At 37.7% G+C, this 22621-nt stretch overlaps 2 protein-coding genes across 2 annotated transcripts; both read right to left on the reverse strand.

Annotated features, from left to right (window-relative positions):
* Window positions 1-1574: 1574 nt before the first annotated feature.
* LOC146922217 (uncharacterized) lies at window positions 1575-3757 on the reverse strand. The gene is made up of 2 exons (XM_085715256.1): window positions 3345-3757; window positions 1575-2708 (listed from the first exon to the last, which is right to left on the reverse strand). The coding sequence occupies exons 1-2, from the start codon at window positions 3662-3664 to the stop codon at window positions 1829-1831; spliced, it is 1200 nt and encodes a 399-aa protein (XP_085571382.1). The 5' UTR covers window positions 3665-3757; the 3' UTR covers window positions 1575-1828.
* A 1603-nt stretch (window positions 3758-5360) lies between these two features.
* On the reverse strand, window positions 5361-7525 carry LOC146922218 (micronuclear linker histone polyprotein-like protein). The gene has a single exon (XM_085715257.1). The coding sequence runs from the start codon at window positions 6634-6636 to the stop codon at window positions 5533-5535; it is 1104 nt and encodes a 367-aa protein (XP_085571383.1). The 5' UTR covers window positions 6637-7525; the 3' UTR covers window positions 5361-5532.
* Window positions 7526-22621: the final 15096 nt, after the last annotated feature.

Genomic DNA, 22621 nt, shown 5'->3' on the forward strand with positions numbered 1-22621 from the left:
ATTATATGAACCGGATTTTTCAGTCGTATCTAGATCAATTTGTCATTATTTTCATTGATGACATTTTGGTTTATTCTAAGAATCCGCAAGAGCATGCTCAGCATTTAAGGATAGTGTTGGATATTCTTCGGGAAAAGCAACTGTATGCAAAGTTCAACAAATGTGAGTTTTGGCTGACGGAAGTCAAGTTCCTGGGACATGTCATTTCTCAGGGAGGTGTGGCAGTTGATCAATCGAAAGTTGAAGCTGTTCAGAATTGGACAAGACCGAAGAATGTTTCGGAAGTTTGTAGCTTCTTGGGATTAGTCGGTTACTACTGATGGTTCATCATGAAGTTTTCCCATATCGCTTTACCTTTAACCCGACTCACAAGAAATGATGTACCATTCGTGTGGGGAGAAGAATGTGAGAAAAGTTTCAGGACTTTGAAGAAGAAGCTAACTCAAGCCCCAGTCTTAACCATACCAGACCCGGAGAAGAAATACGTTGTGTTTTGTGATGCGTCATCAAAAGTACTTGGTGGTGTACTTATGCAAGAAAACAATGTGATAGCTTATGCATCTAGACAACTCAAGACGCATGAAGAAAACTATCCCACTCATGACTTAGAATTGGCAGCCATAGTTTTTGTTTTGAAGATATGGAGGCATCATTTGTATGGAACGCAATTTGAACTATTCAGTGATCACAAGATTCTGAAATACTTAGAATACTTATTTGATCAAAGGAATTTGAATATGAGGCAAAGGCGTTGGATGGAGTATTTAAAGGACTTCAACTTTGAATTGAAATATCATCCAGGAAAGGCTAATGTTGTAGCAGATGCTTTGAGTCGTAAGGCTTTAGCTCAAGCAGAAGTTATGATGCACGTTTGTAAGATGTACGAGAAGGTCCGGGACCTTAGCCTTGAAGTCACAGAGCATGACGATGGTATTTGGTTACAGAAACTAGAAGTCTCATGCGATTTGCGGTCAAGGATCGTACAAGCCCAAAGTGTTGACTCAGAACTTCAGAAAAGAAGTGGTTACCCAGAATTTTCCATGGCTTCGGATGGAGCAATTTTGTTTGAAGGAAGGATATGTGTTCCAAGAGACCAAGAGCTTAGAAGATTGATTTTGGAAGAAGCTCATAAGAGTAGTTTCTCAATTCATCCTGGTGCTACCAAGATGTATCAAGATTTAAAGAAGGAGTATTGGTGGCCTGGCATGAAAACCGATATTGCTGAGTTTGTAGCAAGGTGCATAGTCTGTCAACAAGTCAAGATAGAACATCAGAGACCAGCGGGTTTGCTCCAACCGTTAGAAATTCCTCAGTGGAAGTGGGAACACATTACTATGGACTTTGTAGAAGAATTACCCCGTACTCAGAAAGGCCATGATTCAATTTGGGTAATTGTGGATAGATTAACCAAGTCAGCTCATTTCTTACCGGTTAAGTCTATCTACAGGGCATCGCGTCCAGATTTTATTTTCCGTAAACACTAACAATCTGGTTCGGAAAACGAAATTCGGACTAGGGATATTTTTGGAATTTTTGCAGGGTGCGCGAGAAGGCAGCAGGGTGGGAAAAGTAAATCTCTAAAAATATATTTATTTGATAATAAAAGTAGAAGTTTTGGTTTGCATGGGCTGATGATAAAACAAAAGAAACTGTGAGAGAGAAAGATCTCAATTGTTTATCTTTACAATCTCTGCAATATCAAAATGGTTGCACTGCAAATCTGTAAAAATGAATGTATAAACAAATTTCTTCTTAATTAAAGATCACACAAAATTGAATATGAGTACTACAAGCCTATCCATTTTTTTCATTCTCATGGACCAGACATTCATTCCCATTTGCTCCTTAACTGATGATGGTGTTTGAAAGCATAGGTCAATACTATGCTTCCATCCAATCTCTTTATAACAAAAGTCTCAACCAACACATAACATCCAAATTTTTTCCATCCCTTATTAGTCCCTTCAAATTCTTCCACTTTCTTAACTTGAAATTCCTTTTCTTTCCCACCAAGCCATCCAACCCTCTCCTGCTCCCACTTCATTCTCTCAACTATTGCCATACTCAAACCCACACTGTTCTTTTCTCCTACATTATTGATACTATTAAACCACAAAAAACTTTCAGCTACATCCATCTTATTATCCATCATAGCTTCCCACCCAGCAATTACAACCACTTCTTTTTGAACAACAGCATCAACATTCACAGTGTTTCCCTTTTTACCATCATCATTATCACATGAAAACACTTGTTCCCATTTCTGCTCTAGTGTAATCTCATAAAACATTGATTTTCTCATTTCTTCTTTCAATGTTCTGTGAGTTCCTTCTTTGATAAACATGAAGGGACAATACCATTTTCCCACAACAACACTTTCTGAACATCTGTTTGCTATGGTGAAATCGAATTCTGGTTTCCCGGCACGGAGGGAATCATCTACACCTGATGCTTCTCCAAGACTTGAATCACTTGATGGCGAAGCACTCAATTTCCACCTTCTACTTAAAAACCTTGGAGGGTATCCATCTTCAGCAACAGATTTAACTGAGAAACCACTCCTTAATGTAACTTTGCTTCTACGAGGATAGATCTCGAACTCTTGATATTTGTCACTGATATCTAAAGGATGAATTGGTACTTCAGAGACAGAATTGTAGAAACAGAATGTGTCCACATCTTCCTCCTTTGAGTTATTGTATGCTTCCCTACAGAAGAAAAACCAAATTACATCAGTATAATACTTGAACATGTCAAGAAGGTTAATCATTCATGTCAAAAATTTAAAATTGGTTCAACACGGCTATCTCTATAACCCTGAACGTGGCAGCGACTGCTAGAAATGTTGGATTTGAATCAAAAACCAACTTGCATTCAAATCTAACAGCTCTGAAGTCCGCTGCATCGTGCAACAGAGTTAGAGGATTCAAACTCATGCACATATACTCATGGCGAAATTTTAGTGACTTTGATTTGTTCACATACTTGAATTGAATCACCCTTATGCTACAATACTAGCAAAAGTTGAAATAATGATGAAAATCTAGAAAATGTAAAATGAGAAAACCTTAAGTGACACCTGCTTTGATGATCGAGTTTAAATTTTTCGTCTGTTATTTGGATTCCACTTCAGTGACTTTGAGTTTCGGTGACTTGTGACTTTGTCCTTATCAAAATACATTGATGTCACCAAAGTCATCGAAATTCAAAGTCACCTATATTCCCCGTTATTTCAACCTTACGCCGTAGTACTATATAACTGACATTTGGTTGAACTAGTGCAAAATAAGTGATCTACACAACGAAGTTAAGAAATTATTATTTTTCACAAAATTAAGACTTACCCTCTTTTCTTGCCATGAAGATGTATCACATAGTATTGATTGGAGGACAATGGCTGATTAAGAACTGGAATGAAGGCAACATTGTGTTTATGAGTAGTTCTGTTAAGAGAAATGCCTGATCTATAAAACAACTCAAGGTTCATGTTTTGAGGGAAAGGCAAACCCTTAACTTCATGGTACTCTCCCAACCCAAAACAAGAGGTTGGTTTCAAATCATTATCTTGAATTACCAAAACACCAGAATTAGGGCCTTCTGGTGGAGGTAATGAGAGAGCCTCTTCAGACTTCTTGTACAAAGAAAGAGGCCTAGTCACATACATATTCTATATTCTAATTTTGCTTCTCTTCACTCACAATTACTCTTGAGTATTTTTTTTTCTAGCTTTATATTCAAGAATAACTTGTTTGAGGTTGATCTAAATGTATGAACTTGAACTTAAATATATATGAGGTTTTATTTTGACGTGGTCAATGAATGATAATTTAACCAAACATGTATAAAATGCCCATGTTTGACTGAAGTTAGTGAAGAAAAATATATTTTTCCAATAAGAATTAGAGTAATTATTTTGGGATTTTCAAATTTGGTCCCCACATCACAATGGAAGAGTCCAATTTGGTAAGCTTTGTTGGCTTTGTCTATTTGGACAGTTTCAACCAAAAACGAGATAGAAGATAATTTGGGGATTAGAGTAGGATGCTGAGTTGTCAAGTTGAAGAGATTGGACCAGGCATGCAAAATAAAAAAAACAAAAAAATTTGAGGATGTTTCGTAGGTGGGGTTCATGTAGTTCAAGCATTTCAACTTTAACAATTCATTACACCCTCCGGTCACTATTATAAGCAAAAAACAACATTTTGGATTCATTTATTTAATGATGCATGTGGTCTATGATAAAGACCAAATACATCATTAAATGAATGAATCTAAAATATTGTTTTTTGCTTATAATAGTGACCGGAGGGTGTATATGGTTGTTGTCGAAATATAGTCCACTTTTCAAATGATTAATAAAATTAGGCCCTATCTAGGTAGGTTCTATTTTGAATTATGGCTGCTTGTAGAGTCCATCATGAAAGCATTTTGGTTTGGTTTTGTTTATGTTTTCTAATTATTTAGTTTTAACTTTTAAGTATCCTATTTGAAATTCTCGCGCATGATGCTAGTTGTGGACAACTCTACACAAATCATTGTAATTAAACATGTGTTGTACCTCCATAAATAAATTATAATAATCTTATTCTTAAATTCCCTTTTGTTAAATTTTTACTCAATATTAAGTTGATAAATAAATATAAAAGTAGTGTGCATTAAAATGTTGAGGAATGTTATTTGAACAACCAATTTGGTTGACAACTTATTTGACAAGTATAATTTACAAAGAAAATGTAGGTATTGGCACGGAAACCATATCAATAGAGAGATAGAGTAAAAAATAATGTGAGTATGAGAGAGAAAGTTGTCACAAAAGTTGTCACCAAATGAATGTTCAAATATCATTTCTCAAAAATGTTATGTCACATGGTGTTTTTTAAGTCCCCTTATTGTTGGTTGCTTTGACAATATTAGCGACACCGAATAAACAAGTTTCAAGGTTCGAATCTGTGTGACCAATTGATAGTATACATGATGTTTATTTATCATTTCGACTAAACTCACCAAAAATCCATGATGTTTTCTAACTACCAAAGTTAAGAAATGACTATTTTGATTTACATTTTACAATATTAGGGATGAAATTGCTAATTCATAAAAGTCAATACAAATTTGGCCAACAATGGTTTAAGGACAAAATTGCCTAATCAAACATGGGACGAGTCAAAATAGCATCCCCTTCTCAGTTTCCTGGCATTTTCTTTCAATAAGACACCAATGTATAAAGTTGTTGGCATAGTACTATTGTGGCAACCACATCACACAGTTATCTACATTGAAAATTCTATATTATGATTAATTGGCACTTTCCTTCCATTTTCCTGGCATTCAATAGAAAGAAGAAAAAATTGACAAGGGACTTACCAAGAAATGTGAAATTCTGTGTATTAAGGATTACTGAAGAAAGAAAATGTGACATTAATTAGTAGGTAAGAAAAGATAAAATGTCTGTCTAATGAGCAACTACAACAATTTAAACCACAGACTAAGACTAATGAAGTTACATAGGAAGATGTATTTGGTAACATTTTCTTAGGTTTTGAACATAAGGTCTTGATCTCTTTTCCTTGAACTTGAATGATATTTGAAAATCCATCTCCAACCCTTAATACTTTTTCTTCTTTCCCTCTTAATTCCTCTTTCATTCATAGTGAACCTACATGAACCTCCATCACCTCCACCACCACCACCACCACCACCAGCATCATGTGTCATGAAATTTCCACCTCTTATGCTTCCAAAAGCTGAGAGTGTATCTGCCATTTTTGATTCAGATGAATAATCAAGCTTCAAATCAATAAAACTAGACTCATCCATGCCTTTAAAATCACTCTCTCTTAGTGAAAACACACGCCTATTGTAGCTGCTTCCATCAATTTCCATTACACCAGTACTCTTTCTACCATTTTCATATTCATAGAAGAAATCACTTCTTCTTGGTTCAGCTTCACTGTAACCACTTCTCCTACCAGATTCTAACATCAAACCACCATTCACACCTGAACTTCTAGCTGCAGAAATAGAGCTTCTAGCACCTGATAAAACTGAATCACCACCATCTTCAGATCCAAATATAGCTCCACCTCTGAAACTGCAGAGAGATCTTGACCTTGAAACACCTCCATGATGATCAACCATCCACATCTCATTCTTCTCATCAAACCCACCAACACTTCTACCACAATCCTTGTTCTTCTTATTCTTCCTAAATAGTTTCCCAATTCTCCAAAAACCATGTCTTTTTATATCAACACAACTGCTACTACTTCTCTTAAGCACCACAACCTCTTCTTCTTCTTTCTCTTGCATCTTGGCCTTAGAATTCAAATGCTGAAATGGGTTTGTCTCATTCTTTTCATTCTCAATAAGAAATGAGACTCTTCCAACACTTCCTACCTCAACAGAGCATGAATTTCGATTGGAAGTGATCTCATCAGAGCATGAACAAGAAGAAAGCCTTTGTTCTCCACAATCTGAACACACAAGCTTGACCAAACGTTCTTTAAGACAGTAAGCACATATTCCTCCAGAAGAAGAAGAAGAAGGATGCTTCTTACATGGAAGAAAATCAGAAGTAGAATAGTAGCAATCCATGTCATTGCTATAAGCTTCAACACCTTTGTTTTTCTCCTTCATTGCTTTACTCTAAACTAGATTTAGTTTCAAAAGTAAAGTGAAAAATGGTAGAGAGAGGTGTGAAAAAAGGAAAAAAGAAAATACTTAGCTTGAAGAAGCAGACTCTATGAGTAATAAAAAGTAGAGAATTTTGAATATGATTTTGAGAGTGTGAGTGAGGGTGCATAGAAGCGTTTCCTTTACGTTTTCTTTGCAGAAAAAACAAAGAGTGATAGAGAAAAAGATATGTGCAAGAAAAGAAATAAAGCACTACCTCCTGCAGGCATTATTGTGTAGGGAAGAGACTAAAACATAAATAAAAAAAAAAAAAAAAATTGAGTGAACAAAACTCTTTTGTGACTCCATTACTTGTTCCTATCTACACTTGCATCGCATGCATGTTTTGATGATAAGTATAAACTATGTGCACATCACCTACCAACTGGTCTAGAAAAAACATCAATCTTTCATTTTATGAACTGTCAACAACATTTGATGATAAGGATTTTTTTTCCTCTCTTCTCTTGATTTTTGCAATGCTTTTTGACAATAAATACACCCCTCCAATAACCACTTTCCCGGTGTCCCCTAATTCCCTTTGAATTAGTAGGTTGAGAAAGCAACACTTCATAGACATAGTAACATGAGTGTGGCACGCATACTCATTTGTCCATTCTCTTTTTAGCACCCTATACCATCATTCCTTCAAGCCATGTCATAGTAGTCTGTTAAACTGTGTCTCATAACCACGTGTCTCGCCGACACATCTTTCTTGCGGATCTCTCTCACTTGAATGAATATATAACATCAGCAACAGTATTCTGTCTCATCATTCCTTCTTCTTCTCCTTTTTTATTTTAACCAAAATGTCTTTTTATATTAATCATAAATATCTTTTTTATTAATCATTTTGGTTCTCAAATATATTTTTTAAATAATTTATTTTGTCTTTGAATGTGTTTTTCATCAATCAAATTATTCATAAAATGACTAATAAAAAAGAGGTTAATGACATGTTTGTAATTTGTAATACATTTAAAGATTATTGTGATAGTGTTCCATACATTCAATGAACAAAATCATTATTTCTTTATTTATTTAACATGTTATTGGTTTGAACTATTTACTACTTTTATCTTGGACTAGTTTTCATCAAAAAAATTAGCCGGCCACTTTTAACGAAGTCACACATTTTAACTACTTTTTTTTTATCTATTAAAGATGAACCGTTGTAATGTATGAAATTACATCTTGTCGTATATTTCATTAATTTGCTTAATTGAATGAGGCTCCAATGGCGTCCTTCAGGTGGACACTTTCATTCGTATGATGGTCGTGACTTCTACATAAGCGATAACATATGCTATGTCCACCATGTCTTTCAGTTGCTGTGGGAATTCCATTATCTCTTCATTGAAGTACGTGTTTGCGCAATCACGTAGTATGCTTTCTCGATAAGCATACATGGGCATGTATTTGGTGAATTCCATCGGCATTTGTCAGTGCCCTCAAAGCTTATTTGGTTCAGGCTTGTAGTTCGACCTTCTTGTTTTTCCTCGACAACTTTTACTTTATCTATATACTTGATGTAATTTCTGTCTAGGGTGAGGAGCTTATTACATGATAGATTGTACTTCAGTGTGACCTTCTGGTGGAACTTGGATCCCTTCCAAAGTCCATGTTCGAGCAAAAATGCTTTCATCCGTTTGTATGCCCCCCGGAACAACATGACTTCTTTGATGAACCGATCAATATAGTTCATGAGTGATTCGCATTTCCCTTATATGATAGTTGTTAGGGAGTTGGTCGACTTTGGTTTCTTGCAGGACACCGTGAAATGTGTTGTGAACTGTCTTTTAAGATTTGATCATGAATCGAAGGAGTGGCGTGGAGTCGTTTGAACCTTGCCATGACTCTTTTTATTTTCAAATCAAGCACAAATAATTGGCACTTTACTGGTCCAGAAATATCCCCTCCAAATCTCATAACAATGTCTTTGTTCTACCAATGGTCGTCAGAGTCAATTGACCCTTTGTATGTCTCCATTGTAGGCGGTTTCCTGAATGATTCGGGTATGGGTTATCTTGTGATTCTTTTAGTGAATGGTCTGTTATGGAATAGATTTTCTTCACGGTCAAAAAATACAGAAGCCTATCGGCGTTTATTTCCTAAGGAGGAATGACAATTTGTTATGCTTCCAAAATCGCTAGGTAGGGAGTTACTTCTTTCTACCCCTGTCACCATGGCGAGGGGGTGGATTATCATTTTATCCTCCTTCCTTTGTGCCGTTTGGAGTGATGACAGATTGAACGCCTACATTTTTGTCCGGTAACAAATCTTTTTGTTTTTGTTTCTTAAATTCCTTTTTCTTTAATTTTAGTTTTTGAAAGGGTGATCGTCGTGCTTGGAGGCACTACGATATTTTTGGTACTTAGAGGTGTTGTCGTCATGGACAGACTTCTCATTGCTTCAGGTGGAGCACATTCATGTTATATGCATTATGAAGGCACATTGGATGTGATCGTAATCGGGAAGATCTGGAGCTATTCTATCCAAAAGCGGTATCTAAATCTTTAGCAGCACCAGAACACAAAGCGCTTTTAAAGCGCTATCTAAGCCCTTTTTGGCACAATGCGTTGAATCATTGGACTCATACGTTCCCAGCGATCTTTGTTGCGGTCTTACATAGAGTCTACTCGTTGACGTATTGATCTTCGTATGGATTGGTCGCCCCAATAGGTGATTGTGAAGTGGAAATAATAATCACAAGAAAAGGGGGTTTGAATTGTGACCCTTTTTAAATTTAACCTGCACTGGTGGTAAATGATTCTCAAAATGATATTTGAAAGAAACAAGAATATGGTTAAGTTCATAACGTTCTGAAGTACGTTCAGAAGTGTTAGTGTAATAAATAATGAACAAAGTGATAATGGTGTGTAAAGTGAATTCAGAAATTAATACTGAAAATAAAGGTATCAAAATAAAGACTCAAGACTGAAACTTCTACATCAGAGCTTAACTAGATTCTAAGCGGAAAATAAATGAGGAAGCATCCATGCTAGCCCTCAAGCATCCAAGAAAAGCAATCACCTCAATCCTGCAAGTCACCTACACCATTCAAAGAAATGACGCGGTGGTCAACTGATCAACCACTAGGGGTTAAATATTAATCCACATAATAAACATAATCAAATAAAGCATCAAAGTTCCAAATAAATATACATGTGCATATCCACATTCTTAAAATATTAGTTCCACATAATTATCATCACATCATCAATATAGTATATCAATCAAACATATACAAGACCACAGATTCACATCATCACAACATTTACTAAATTTCGTCAATGCACATATTCACCAAGTCACATATTCAATTATGACACATCTCACCAAATTCAAATACATGCAATGTTCTTAGACACCTCTACATGCATGTGGTACCAACTGGATTCCAGAGATAATTTTACCGTATTGAATCCACTACATAATCCCTCCAACTACGTACTAACATAACTCCCTCCGGTTATGTTCCCACCAAAGACTCGACATTACTGCATGGACATGTAAGTAAAGACCCAACAATGCGACAATTACAACATAGGATTAAAGGGATGATTCATCCTAGAAGCCACCTAAATAAGTAATTATTTTAAAATATCTTAAGTAATTATATAACTCCTCCATCATATAATATCCCCACCAAGAACCCACTATAGCATCATCAAATATTTACATCCATGATCCATACAATTGAACAAGAGCCATCAACATTCATTCACCATAAGTAATACACAATCATCTCACAAACCATAATTTCACATAAAAGACGACATAGAACTCCATCATGATAATCAACATATCAAACATCCAACAATCATCATTTCATTCTCATTTCATCCTATTATCATGTTACTAAAGCCATTTACAAGATATCCAATCAAGAAAACTCATTTTGACGAAGTTCGTCTATTTTCACAAAAACCATCTTTTTCCAAGTAATTCACCGAAAACAAGGCATTCATGTTTAAACATATCAATAAAGCATATCCACACCATAGCTTGATTCCATTTAATTCCAAAAAAATCACTAAGTTCGTCTCATTTTCTCATTTTTCAAAAGTAATGCATTTTCAAAGTAAGACAAAGTTTAAAGCTCGCACACACCTTTCATAATCATTTTAAAATCATTGTTAGAGAAAACAAACTTTAAACCTATCATTTCATTTGAGAAAAATAAGTTTCGGAAAATTCTTCGTTCTTGAACATTTTCAAATAAGTTTCAAATGGATTCATCAAAATCATGTTAACCCAATTCAATTGATGTTCCAGTAGGTTTAGAAGTGAAAACAGTAATCAAACACATCAAAAGAAGCATTTAGGAAAGTCCAGAACGACCACTAACTGTCCAGAACACCCAAAATCATGGGTGTTGTACTGAGCAACTCGCCATGGCAAACTCCAGCTCGCCAGGCGAGCTGCACAGTAAGGCAACCTAGATTTTTGGATTTCCCTCTTGGAATCCCTCAATTTTCCCTCCAAATTCCGATTTTGATCCCCTCTGACCCAAAGTTGTTTCCCAAACTTTGTTTTAAGTTAACATACATAAAAAGGCATTCAAAACACTTACAAACATGAACTCATTTCATCACAAAATCATCATCAAACTCATTTTTTACCAAAAACTCATATTTTCACATTTTCATCCAAACATCACAAACAACAACAAGAATTCAAACCCCAATAACATACAAACATATAAAATCATTTATTAAGTGATTAGGAACAGGTTTGAACAATATTCATTCACAAGTTCATGGTTTACACTTAATTGAGCAAAAATCACCAAAACAACTTATTTCAAACATCAACTATGAACTTGAACACATAAACACATAAATTCCATGAAATTTAACATACTAATAATTACTCATCAATTTGGAGCACGAAATTCAACATCAAAAATCACAAAAGTCATAATTCACACAAAAGCACTTATGACCCATAAGCAAATAGATGAGATTATAGCTTACTAGATGAAAAAGTTCTATCCCCCTTACCTCAAAGCTTCACAATCACCGGCTATGACTTCACTCTCCTCTCTAGCTTCCCTCTTCTCCAAGTTCTTCCTCTTCTCTTCTTCTCTCTATTCTTCCCACTTTTTCTCTCTATCCTCCCTTTGTTATGATATGAAATGTTCTAACCCTAATTTTCCTTTGATGACATCTTGTCATTACGTAATTTTATATGTATTTTAGCACAAAAATGGAGTTCACAAGGAGACTTATGCAGCAAAAGAGCAGAAAAACTGAAGAAAATACAAAGAAAGAAAACGTGTCACGATTTATCAGAAACGTGACACGATTTAAGAGCTTCAGAAAGGTTTGGTTCGACATTATGAAATCGTGTCACGATTGGTAAAACGTGACACGATTTGGTGAAGCCCTAATTCAGTTTCTTGCTCCAGAAGGTAAAAACGTGTCACGATTCACTTAAAACGTGACACGATTTGGGCGATTTTCTGTGCCTATTTATGCTGAAGTCTATTCCAAAAACAAGGGTTACGAATTTTAGAGAGCCAAGTGCGATTTTGCAACTGCAAGGAAGACCAGGAGGACGATTTCTTCATCTTCCAACCACTTTGTGTATGTTTTATTACCTCTAATGATTATGTTATTTGTAAACACTATTATGAGTAGCTAAATCCATTAGAGGTTAGGTCTGAGATGATTCGTTGTAACCCTAATTGAGATATTATGTTGTGAAACTCTATTTATTGTGAATGATATTCTAGTCTTTATTCAATTCAATTGTTCTTAATGCTTTTTATATCCTGATCAAATATAAATATGATTTTGTGAGAATGAATGACTACTGACCATAGCTTTCTACTTAGACCTATTGAATTGTTCTAATAAACATGGTTAGTCTAGGAATGGATAATCGTTTATTAGTGATATTAGGTTAACGTGCTTTAAACCTTCAAAGATTATTAGACCACCTAAGGGATTAGGGGCTGTAGTTTAAGAAGAGGGTCCTAACTCAAGGGATTGATTAGGACTATTTTGTTAACTATCGTGGGATTAGAAGATCATTCATACGAATAGGTGCAACATAACAATTAGGGGAACATAGATGATTCGAAAGACCTAAACTCATCTCTCTCTTATTCTTGAAAACCAATTTATTTTTAGCAATTACTTTTATGCAATCAAACCAATCTACTGCCTAGTGGCAAATCAAAATAACCTTTATACATCCTAAAATACAACGTAGTTGAATTATTGAGATTAAAAACAGTCCTCGTGGGATCGATATTTTTACTACTTCGATAGTATTTGGTGCACTTGCCAGAGATCTATCAAGTTTTTGGCGCCGTTGCCGGGGACTGTTGAATTATTTCAACAAGGCAATTACGTTATAATTTAGGGTTTTTGCAATTTAATTTTTCTGTTTTTAATTTTTTTATTTTTCTGTTTTCATATTCACTTGATTACTTTGCGTTGTGCAGTGCTACTAAGGTATTTTGCTGTTTATGCGAGGTAAACAGAGCTCGGACGACTTAGAGTACGATCCGGAAATTGAAAGAACTGCTAGAGCACTTCGTAAAGCTGTCCGATCGCAAAGGTTAGCTCAATCCGTTCCACCGGGTGTTCGAGAACAAGTACCGGAGCAATTCTCAAGTGAATCTGAAACAATCTCTTCTCCTAAATCTGCAACTATGGAAGGGGAAGGAGTTGTACCACCAAGACCTAAGCTTGGAGACTACGGGTTAGCCACTCATCGCGGTCAACTGACCCACACTTTTCAACCAGCTAACCCCGTAGCTTTCGACATCAAGACAACTGTCCTCAACGGTTTGAGGGACAAGCAATTCGATGGGACTGAAGCTATGAGTCCTCATGAACATTTGAGCCGCTTTGCTGAAACCTGCGAGTTTTGTGTGCAACCAGCCACCGTAACTGAAGCACAAAAGAAGCTAAGGCTGTTTCCCTTCACCTTGACGGGAAGAGCAAAAGATTGGTTGCTAACAATTCCAAACGGGACTGTCCAAACATGGGAAGAGTTAGAGCTGAAGTTCTTGGAGAAGTATTTCCCTATGTCTAAGTATTGGGAAAAGAAGATGGAGATCTCTAACTTCAAGCAAGGAGAAGGTGAATCATTGTATGATGCTTGGGAGCGATTCAACTTGCTTCTTAAGAGATGCCCTAATCATGAGTTCACCGAGAAGCAATACCTCCAAATCTTCACTGAGGGGGTAACACCAAACACTAGAATGTTCTTAGATGCTTCCGCGGGAGGTAGTCTCAAGAGCAAAACTGATCATGAAGTCCAAGCTTTGATAGAAAACATGGCTGGAAATGAGTATCGTGCTGAAGCTAAGAAGAAGGAAAGAGGAGTGTTTGGTGTGAGTGAACAAACTGCTATCCTTGCTAACTAAGCAGCTATGAACAAACAAATTGAAGCTCTAACTAAGGAGTTTCAAGGGTTCACTTTGGCTCATAAACAACAACAAGTAGCTGCAATCAAGTGCGACTTATGTGGTGAAGAACATCCCAACGGTGAATGCGTTCCGGAAGGATCAAGTGAAGAAGCTAACTTCATGGGAGGTTATCAAAGGCAAAATCAATACTACAATTCAGGCATTAATAAGCATCCAAATCTAAGCTACTCAAATAACAATGCTTTGAATTCTCAGATGCTTACTCCTCCTCAACAACAACAAAGGAAGCCATCAGCTCTTGAAGAAACTATGATGAACTTCATGAAGATGACTCAAGGCAACTTTGAAGAGATGAAGAAGAGTCAAGAAGCTGAAAGAAAGAACAATGAAGCTTCTAGGAAGATGCTTGAAACTCAACTGGGGCAATTGGCTAAGCAGTTGGCTGAACAAAACAAAGGCGGATTCTCAGGTAACACTAAAGATAACCCTAAGAATGAGTCTTGTAATGCTATTGAATTGAGGAGCAAAAAGGTTTTGACACCTTTAGTTCCAAAAGCTCCAAAGAAGGTTGATGAAGTAGTTGAGGTGGAGGAGAACGATGTAGTTGAAAAAAATGATGAGGGTGTAGTTGAAAATAAAAATGATCATGGAGTAGTTGAAAATGAAAAGAAGAAAAAAATAGAGGGAGATAAAAGTGAGAAATTGATAGATGAAGACTCAATCTTGAGGAAGTCAAAGAGTCAAATCTTGAAAGATGGAGACAAGCCACAAATTATTCCATCATATGTGAAGCTTCCTTACCCTCATCTAGAGAAGAAGAAAAAGAAGGAGGAAGGACAATTCAAGAAGTTCATGCAACTTATCTCACAACTTCAAGTGAATATTCCTTTCAGTGAAGCTCTCGATCAAATGCCTTTGTATGCCAAGTTCATGAAAGATTTGCTAACGGGAAGAAGAAAGCCTAAAGATGATGAAAATATTTCTCTTTCCGAGAATTGTAGCGCCATTCTTCAAAAGAAGCTACCACCTAAGCTGAAAGATCCTGGTGCTTTTACTATCCCTTGTTCCATTGGACCGGTAGACATTGGAAGAGCTTTATGTGATCTAGGAGCAAGTATCAACTTGATGCCTCTTTCAATGATGAAGAAGCTCAAGTGTGGGGAGCCAAAACCAACAAGAATGACCATTACTTTAGCTGATCGGTCAATCTCTTATCCTGTTGGCATACTTGAAGATGTGCTAGTCAAAGTTAATGATCTTGTGTTTCCAGCAGACTTTGTGATCTTAGACATGGCTGAAGATGAAGATATGCCACTCATTTTAGGAAGACCTTTCCTTGCAACTGGTCGTGCTTTGATTGATGTTGAGATGGGAGAGCTAATGTTGAGGTTCCATAATGAGCAAGTGGTGTTCAATATCTTCGAAGCAATGAAACACCGAGAGGAAAATCCCAAGTGTTACCGGATTGATGTTGTTGAAGAAATAGTAGAAGACAACTCTCGTGAACCTCAACCACCACAACCTCTTGAAAGAGCAATTGTAAATTCTATAGAGAGTTGTGAGCATGATGAAGATCTTGAAGTAAGTGATTGTGTGAAGCAACTAGCAGCAAGCAAGCAAGAGTTGGGTCCGGTAAAAATAGAAGAATTAATGGGTAAGCACTCTATGGATGCTCCTATTTTGAGTGGAGAAGGAGAGAAAAATCCAGAATTAAAAGAACTCCCTTCTCACTTGAAATATGTTTTTCTCACTAAGGATGCCTCTAAACCAGTAATCATCAGCAATACCTTGACACCTTTGGAAGAAGAAAAATTAATGAGGGTGTTAAGAGACAATCAAGGAGCTTTGGGGTGGAACATTTCTGATTTGAAGGGTATTAGTCCAGCTTATTGCATGCATAAAATACACATGGAGGCTGAATACAAACCGGTGGTTCAACCTCAAAGGAGACTTAACCCAACAATGAAGGAAGTGGTAAAGAAAGAGGTGCTGAAGTTACTAGATGCAGGTATGATCTACCCTATCTCTGATAGCTCATGGGTAAGTCCGGTCCACGTGGTACCAAAGAAAGGTGGAATGACGGTGGTGGCTAATGAAAAAAATGAATTAATACCCACCCGTACTGTTACTGGTTGGAGGATGTGTATAGACTACCGGAGGTTGAACACCGCAACAAGGAAGGATCATTTCCCTTTACCATTCATGGACCAAATGATTGAGAGGTTGGCTGGCCAAGCCTTTTATTGCTTTTTGGATGGGTATTCGGGGTACAATCAGATTGCGGTAGCTCCAGAAGATCAAGAGAAGACAGCCTTCACTTGTCCATTTGGTATATTTGCTTATAGGAGGATGCCCTTTGGGCTGTGTAATGCGCCGGCGACCTTTCAAAGGTGTATGCTCTCCATCTTCTCTGACATGATAGAGAAGAATATTGAGGTATTTATGGACGACTTTTCTGTGTTTGGTAAGTCTTTTGATCAATGCTTATTTCACCTAGATGCTGTCCTTAAACGATGCACCGAAACTAACCTTGTTTTAAACTGGGAAAAATGTCACTTTATGGTGACCGAAGGTATAGTTTTGGGGCATAAAATAAGTGCGAAGGGCATAGAGGTGGACCAAGCTAAAATAGAGGTTATAGAGAAGCTCCCTCCACCTGTTAATGTTAAGGGAATAAGAAGTTTCTTGGGGCATGCTGGTTTCTATCGGCGTTTTATAAAAGATTTTTCAAAAATTTCCAAGCCCCTTTGTAACCTCTTGGTCAAAGAAACTGAATTTAATTTTGATGATGAATGTTTGAATGCTTTTTCTTTGATTAAAAACAAGTTGGTAACTGCACCAATAATCATTGCACCCGATTGGGATGTACCATTTGAACTTATGTGTGATGCAAGTGATTATGCTGTTGGTGCAGTTCTAGGCCAACGCAAGAACAAGTTTTTCCATGCAATTTACTATGCAAGCAAAGTTTTAAATGAGAATCAAATTAACTATTCCACAACTGAAAAAGAGTTGCTTGCTGTAATTTTTGCATTGGAAAAGTTTCGTTCTTATCTAATAGGCTCCAAAGTCATTGTTTTTACAGATCATGCAGCTCTTAAATATCTCTTGACCAAAGGGGATTCAAAGCCTCGGCTGTTGAGGTGGATCCTTTTGCTACAAGAATTCGATCTTGAGATTCGTGACAAGAAAGGAGTAGAGAACGTAGTAGCTGATCATCTATCAAGGCTGGAAAAAGATGAGGTGACAAACAAAGAGAAGGCCATCAAGGCCGAATTTCCTGATGAACAACTGTTTGCTATTGGAGAAAGGCCTTGGTTTGCTGACATTGCGAACTTTAAGGCCGGTAACATAGTTCCTGATGATATGACCTATCCTCAGAGAAAAAAATTCTTCAAGGATGCAAACCACTACTTGTGGGATGACCCGTATCTGTTTAAGATAGGAACTGACGGTTTGATAAGACGTTGTGTTGCAGGTAAGGAAGCTCATAGTATCATGTGGCACTGCCATAGCTCAGCTTATGGGGGCCACCATAGTGGAGAAAGAACCGCAGCAAAAATTTTGCAAAGTGGATTCTGGTGGCCCACCCTTTTCAAAGATTGCCACGACTTTGTTGCACAGTGTGACAAATGCCAAAGGACAGGTAACATCTCTAAGAGGAATGAGATGCCCCTATCAGGAATCATCGAAGTTGAACCATTTGATTGTTGGGGCATCGACTTTATGGGACCTTTCCCTTCCTCTTACTCTTTTCTTCATATTCTTGTCTGTGTTGATTATGTCACTAAATGGGTTGAAGCGATACCTTGTGTTGCTAATGATGCTAAGACAGTTGTTAACTTCCTGCATAAAAACATTTTCACTAGGTTTGGAACACCTAGAGTCTTGATCAGTGATGGGGGGAAGCACTTTTGCAATAATTTTCTTGAAAATTTGCTCAAAAAGTATAACATAAGGCACAAAGTTGCAACTCCCTACCACCCACAAACAAGTGGTCAAGCAGAGGTTTCAAACCGTCAGCTGAAACAAATCTTAGAGAAAACAGTTGCGTCAAATAGGAAGGACTGGTCTAAAAAATTAGATGACGCACTATGGGCATATAGGACTGCCTTTAAGACTCACCTCGGGCTCTCACCATATCAGTTAGTCTATGGAAAGGCATGTCATCTACCAGTTGAGCTAGAACATAAGGCGTACTGGGCCATTAAGACCTTAAACTTTGATCAAGAAGCCGCTGGTAAGAAAAGACTCTTGAAACTTAATGAACTGGAGGAGATGAGGCTTAGAGCATATGAAAATGCGCTCATTTATAAAGCCAGGACTAAAAGGTATCATGACAAAAACTTAGTGTCTAGGGATATTAACTGTGGGCAACTAGTTTTGTTGTATAATTCCAGGTTGAAACTGTTTCCTGGAAAGCTCAAGTCAAAGTGGTCTGGACCGTTCTTGGTGAAAAGTGTGTCACCTCATGGAGCTGTCGAGTTGATGACACGTGAAGGTGACCGAAGTTTCAAGGTAAATGGGCAAAGAGTTAAGCCATATCTGGGTGGCGACCTACCGAAGGCAAGGGTAGGACTTATTTTGAATGATCCTTAGGGGTCGTCATGAGTCAAGCTAGTGACGGTAAAGAAGCGCTTGGTGGGAGGCAACCCACATTTAGATTTCAGGTAGTATTTCTTATTTCCTTTTTATTGCTTTCAAATATTCAAAAATACAAAAAGATTTTTGCTGAAACGAACAGAGGAAGAAAATTTTTTGTTTTCCAATACTGTGCAAATCGTGACACGTTTTGGGCCAAACGTGACACGATTTGCCCCCCCTCTGATGCTCCTCTCAGAAATTTTTCTAAGTAAAAAAAAGGTGCCATTCGACATTTCCAGAAACGTGTCACGATACTGAAATCGTGACACGAATTTTGGCACCTAAATATTTTTCTAAGTCTCAAACTGGTGCAATTCGACAATTGGAAATCGTGACACGTTGGCCAAAACGTGACACGATTTCTGGGCAAGAAAATTTTCAAAAATGAACAATCGTGACACGTTTAGCCCAAACGTGACACGATTTTAGCAGTTTCAAAAATTTAACCGTTACAAAACAAAATCGTGACACGTTTTTGGCCAAACGTGGCACGATTTTCCCAGCCTATAAATATATCCAACACGATTTTCATTCCATTCACTTCGAAAAGTAGCCAAACTCTGCCAAAATTTTCCCAGAACCCTAACCTACGATTTTCTAACCCTTTTCTACCAAAAATCTTCATCTTTTCATCTTCTAATCACCAAACCATTACCATACACCTTCATCATCACCAACAAACAACCAAACCCATTATCTCCATCTTAACCCTAACCCTAATATCCAGTTTTTTTCTCCAAATCCTAACCCTAACCATGGTTGAGACCCGCAACAAAGGCAAGTCACAAGCCACATCTCAACCAGCCAAAAAGGCCAAAATAGCACCCAAACGCAAACAACCTATCAAACCTAGCCCTAACACCGCACCCCCACCGTCCATCAACCACCGGTTTTATAATACTGCTACCCGTGACCGTTTCAAGGACATCCGAGGCTATAGGGTGATCCCGGAGAGAGGTTTTGATTTCACCAAACTCATCTCCAACCCTGAATTCCATCAAGTGATCACTGAGAGAGGGTGGGAGTCCCTTGTTAGTATGATTTTCGAGCAGGCCAACAAAACTATTGGGATAGAATTCTATTCCAATGCTAGGTATATGGGGAGGAAGTATGTGTCCTATGTGAGGGGGAAGGAGATAGACTATAGCCCGGAAAGGATTAATCAGTTGCTGGAGATTGTGCCACCGGAGATTTGTGATGTGAAGAGGAGGATGGAGGAGTGCAAGAATTGGGATGATGAAAGGTGGGAGGAGTTGCTAATGCAGATTTGTGTTGAAGGTGCTAAGTGGCATGGAGGGTCACATATGCTGTTGAGGGCTGACTTCAAGCCCCATGCAAAGGCGTGTGCATCTTTTGTGGTGCAAACTATTGAGGGCACCTCTTGTACTTCAGAGATTCCGCTGCCCCGCTTGTTGACGCTGTCTGCTATTCTTGATGGTGCACCCATCAATGTTGGTGAGTTAATTGCCGACAATATCTATATGTTTGCTTCAGGTACCAAGAAGGCACTCCCTCATTTGAGCCTTATCAATTGGCTTTGTGAGGAGGAGGAGTGCGATTTGTTTGCTAATGATTTGAGTGCAGCAATGATGAAGCCTATCACCGACACTTACATGGATGGCTTTGTCAAGGATTATCATGACCGCATGCAGACTATCATGGGTGCCGAGGCAGCAGCAGCAGGACAGCCACAGCCGCCGCCACCACAACAGCCACAGCCACCACCTCAGAGTCAGACTTTTGCTGGAGAGGGGAGCAGCCAGCAGGGTGCCTATGCACCTATTCATCCTATGATGCTGGACTACATGTTCGGCCATGCCAACTGGATGAATGAGGTGTCAGATCAGGAGTATTGGAACCGTCCGAGGTTTGGTCAGGAGTTCACTGAGGCGGTCTGCCTCAACAGGAGGAAGATGACTAGGTCTTTCGAGCGCTTTGATGGGTCCGAGGAGGCTATGGACCACTACTTTGATGTCACCAGAGGTCGAGCTCAGGATAGAGAGCAGGAGATCCGAGCTGACTTTGCTGCTGGTGGAGCTCAGTCTAGGCAGCACTTTGGGGAGGATACCTATGCAGAGGAGGACCCCAACACTTGGATTCCGGAGGACCAGATGCAGGATTGAGTGGGCTACTGATGGCCCACCTATTTTTATTTTTCAGTTTTTGTTTCAGCACTTTGGTTATGTAACTTTAATTTTATGTTCGAACAATTTTAATTGCTTTTAATTAAGTTTAACTCGGTTTTATTCCCCCCGTTTATGTAATTATTCCTGCACTTGTTTATTATTGATGAATTTGTTTGTTTAGTTGACTTTTTACAGTTTGATAACAAATAGTTGTTCAAGTGGTATTCCAAAAGTTCAAAAGGAGGAGTGACTTGGTTTTCAAAGGCGAAGTGTACGGCGTTGCTAGGTAGTCACATATTCCCAGAAATCTCAGCCATAAGGTTCATTGCCATATTTTGTTTTTCAATTTACTTATATTTAGCTTAGTTTTCCATGTAACTACATTTCTAGAACTTGCATTGTTTCTCTATTATTGATTGGTCTTTGTTAATTACACACTGAGGCAAAAGTGCTTGGTCCTGTGAGCCTTTTGAAGCCTACCCTGACTATAATTGTTAAACTTTATCCTTTTCTTAGCCCCTTTGAGCCGGTAGGATTAGAACTTTTTGTTCGGTGATAAACTACATTACAAACTTAGAGACTTTTAGGACTTGTCCCTTATTGTTTTTCTGAGTTAGGCATTGTAGAATGTTGCTTAAAATTAAGTTTGGGGTTGCTATTGGAATTTGCAACCAATTAAGTTTGGGGTGGGGGTACTAGAGAATAAGAGAACAAAAAGAAAAAGAATTGTCATGCAAAATGCAAAAATACATTCAAAAATTGATGTATGAAAAAAAAAAAAAAAGAGATGAAATGAATGATGAAAAAGGGACCAAACTTTGAAACATGCGAGTAACTTCAAACTCGATTGTCCCTAAAAGTTATAAATATTCTCTAGTACCTTTGCATTGATTGTTATTCCACAAGGTGAATGATCGTAGGATTGAATTTATTCTTTAACTTCCGTAGGAATGCCTAACTCTAATTTTGTGTAGCCTACTTATCCAAATATGTCCCACCTTTCACCTAAGCCCCGTTATAACCCTAAAGACCTCAAAAGTGTGTAATGATATTGACTTTGATTGATGTTTAGAAACTTTTCAAGCGTATGGTAATATGTAGATCTGCATGTCGACTGGTAGAACCCTATTTCAAATATTTGCGTGGAGTTGTGAATTGGTGGATGCATACAAGTCAAACTAGCTCATCATTAGCTAGTAAGGTGTTGAACTTTTGGGTACTACTGCTTGAATAGGTAATTGTTATTTCACTGTCAATTGTCAGCTTTGCAAGTAAATTCCTTGAGGACAAGGAATGGTTTAAGTTTGGGGTTGTGATGACATCTTGTCATTACGTAATTTTATATGTATTTCACAAAAATGGAGTTCACAAGGAGACTTATGCAGCAAAAGAGCAGAAAAACTGAAGAAAATACAAAGAAAGAAAACGTGTCACGATTTATCAGAAACGTGACACGATTTAAGAGCTTCAGAAAGGTTTGGTTCGACATTATGAAATCGTGTCACGATTGGTAAAACGTGACACGATTTGGTGAAGCCCTAATTCAGTTTCTTGCTCCAGAAGGTAAAAACGTGTCACGATTCACTTAAAACGTGACACGATTTGGGCGATTTTCTGTGCCTATTTATGCTGAAGTCTATTCCAAAAACAAGGGTTACGAATTTTAGAGAGCCAAGTGCGATTTTGCAACTGCAAGGAAGACCAGGAGGACGATTTCTTCATCTTCCAACCACTTTGTGTATGTTTTATTACCTCTAATGATTATGTTATTTGTAAACACTATTATGAG

Source organism: Medicago sativa, chromosome 5, assembly GCF_051527215.1.
Source record: "Medicago sativa cultivar Bolivia chromosome 5, Bolivia_mono, whole genome shotgun sequence".
NCBI lineage: Eukaryota > Viridiplantae > Streptophyta > Magnoliopsida > Fabales > Fabaceae > Medicago > Medicago sativa.

What these genes read in the sequence shown, in the direction of transcription:
- LOC146922217 (XM_085715256.1), bottom strand. Translation starts at nt 3,664, where the DNA reads ATGTATGTGACTAGGCCTCTTTCTTTGTACAAGAAGTCTGAAGAGGCT. An exon ending in CTTCATGGCAAGAAAAGAGG is followed by an intron (nt 2,709 to 3,344) that starts GTAAGTCTTAAT and finishes TTTCTTCTGTAG; the next exon opens with GGAAGCATACAATAACTCAA.
- LOC146922218 (XM_085715257.1), bottom strand. Translation starts at nt 6,636, where the DNA reads ATGAAGGAGAAAAACAAAGGTGTTGAAGCTTATAGCAATGACATGGAT.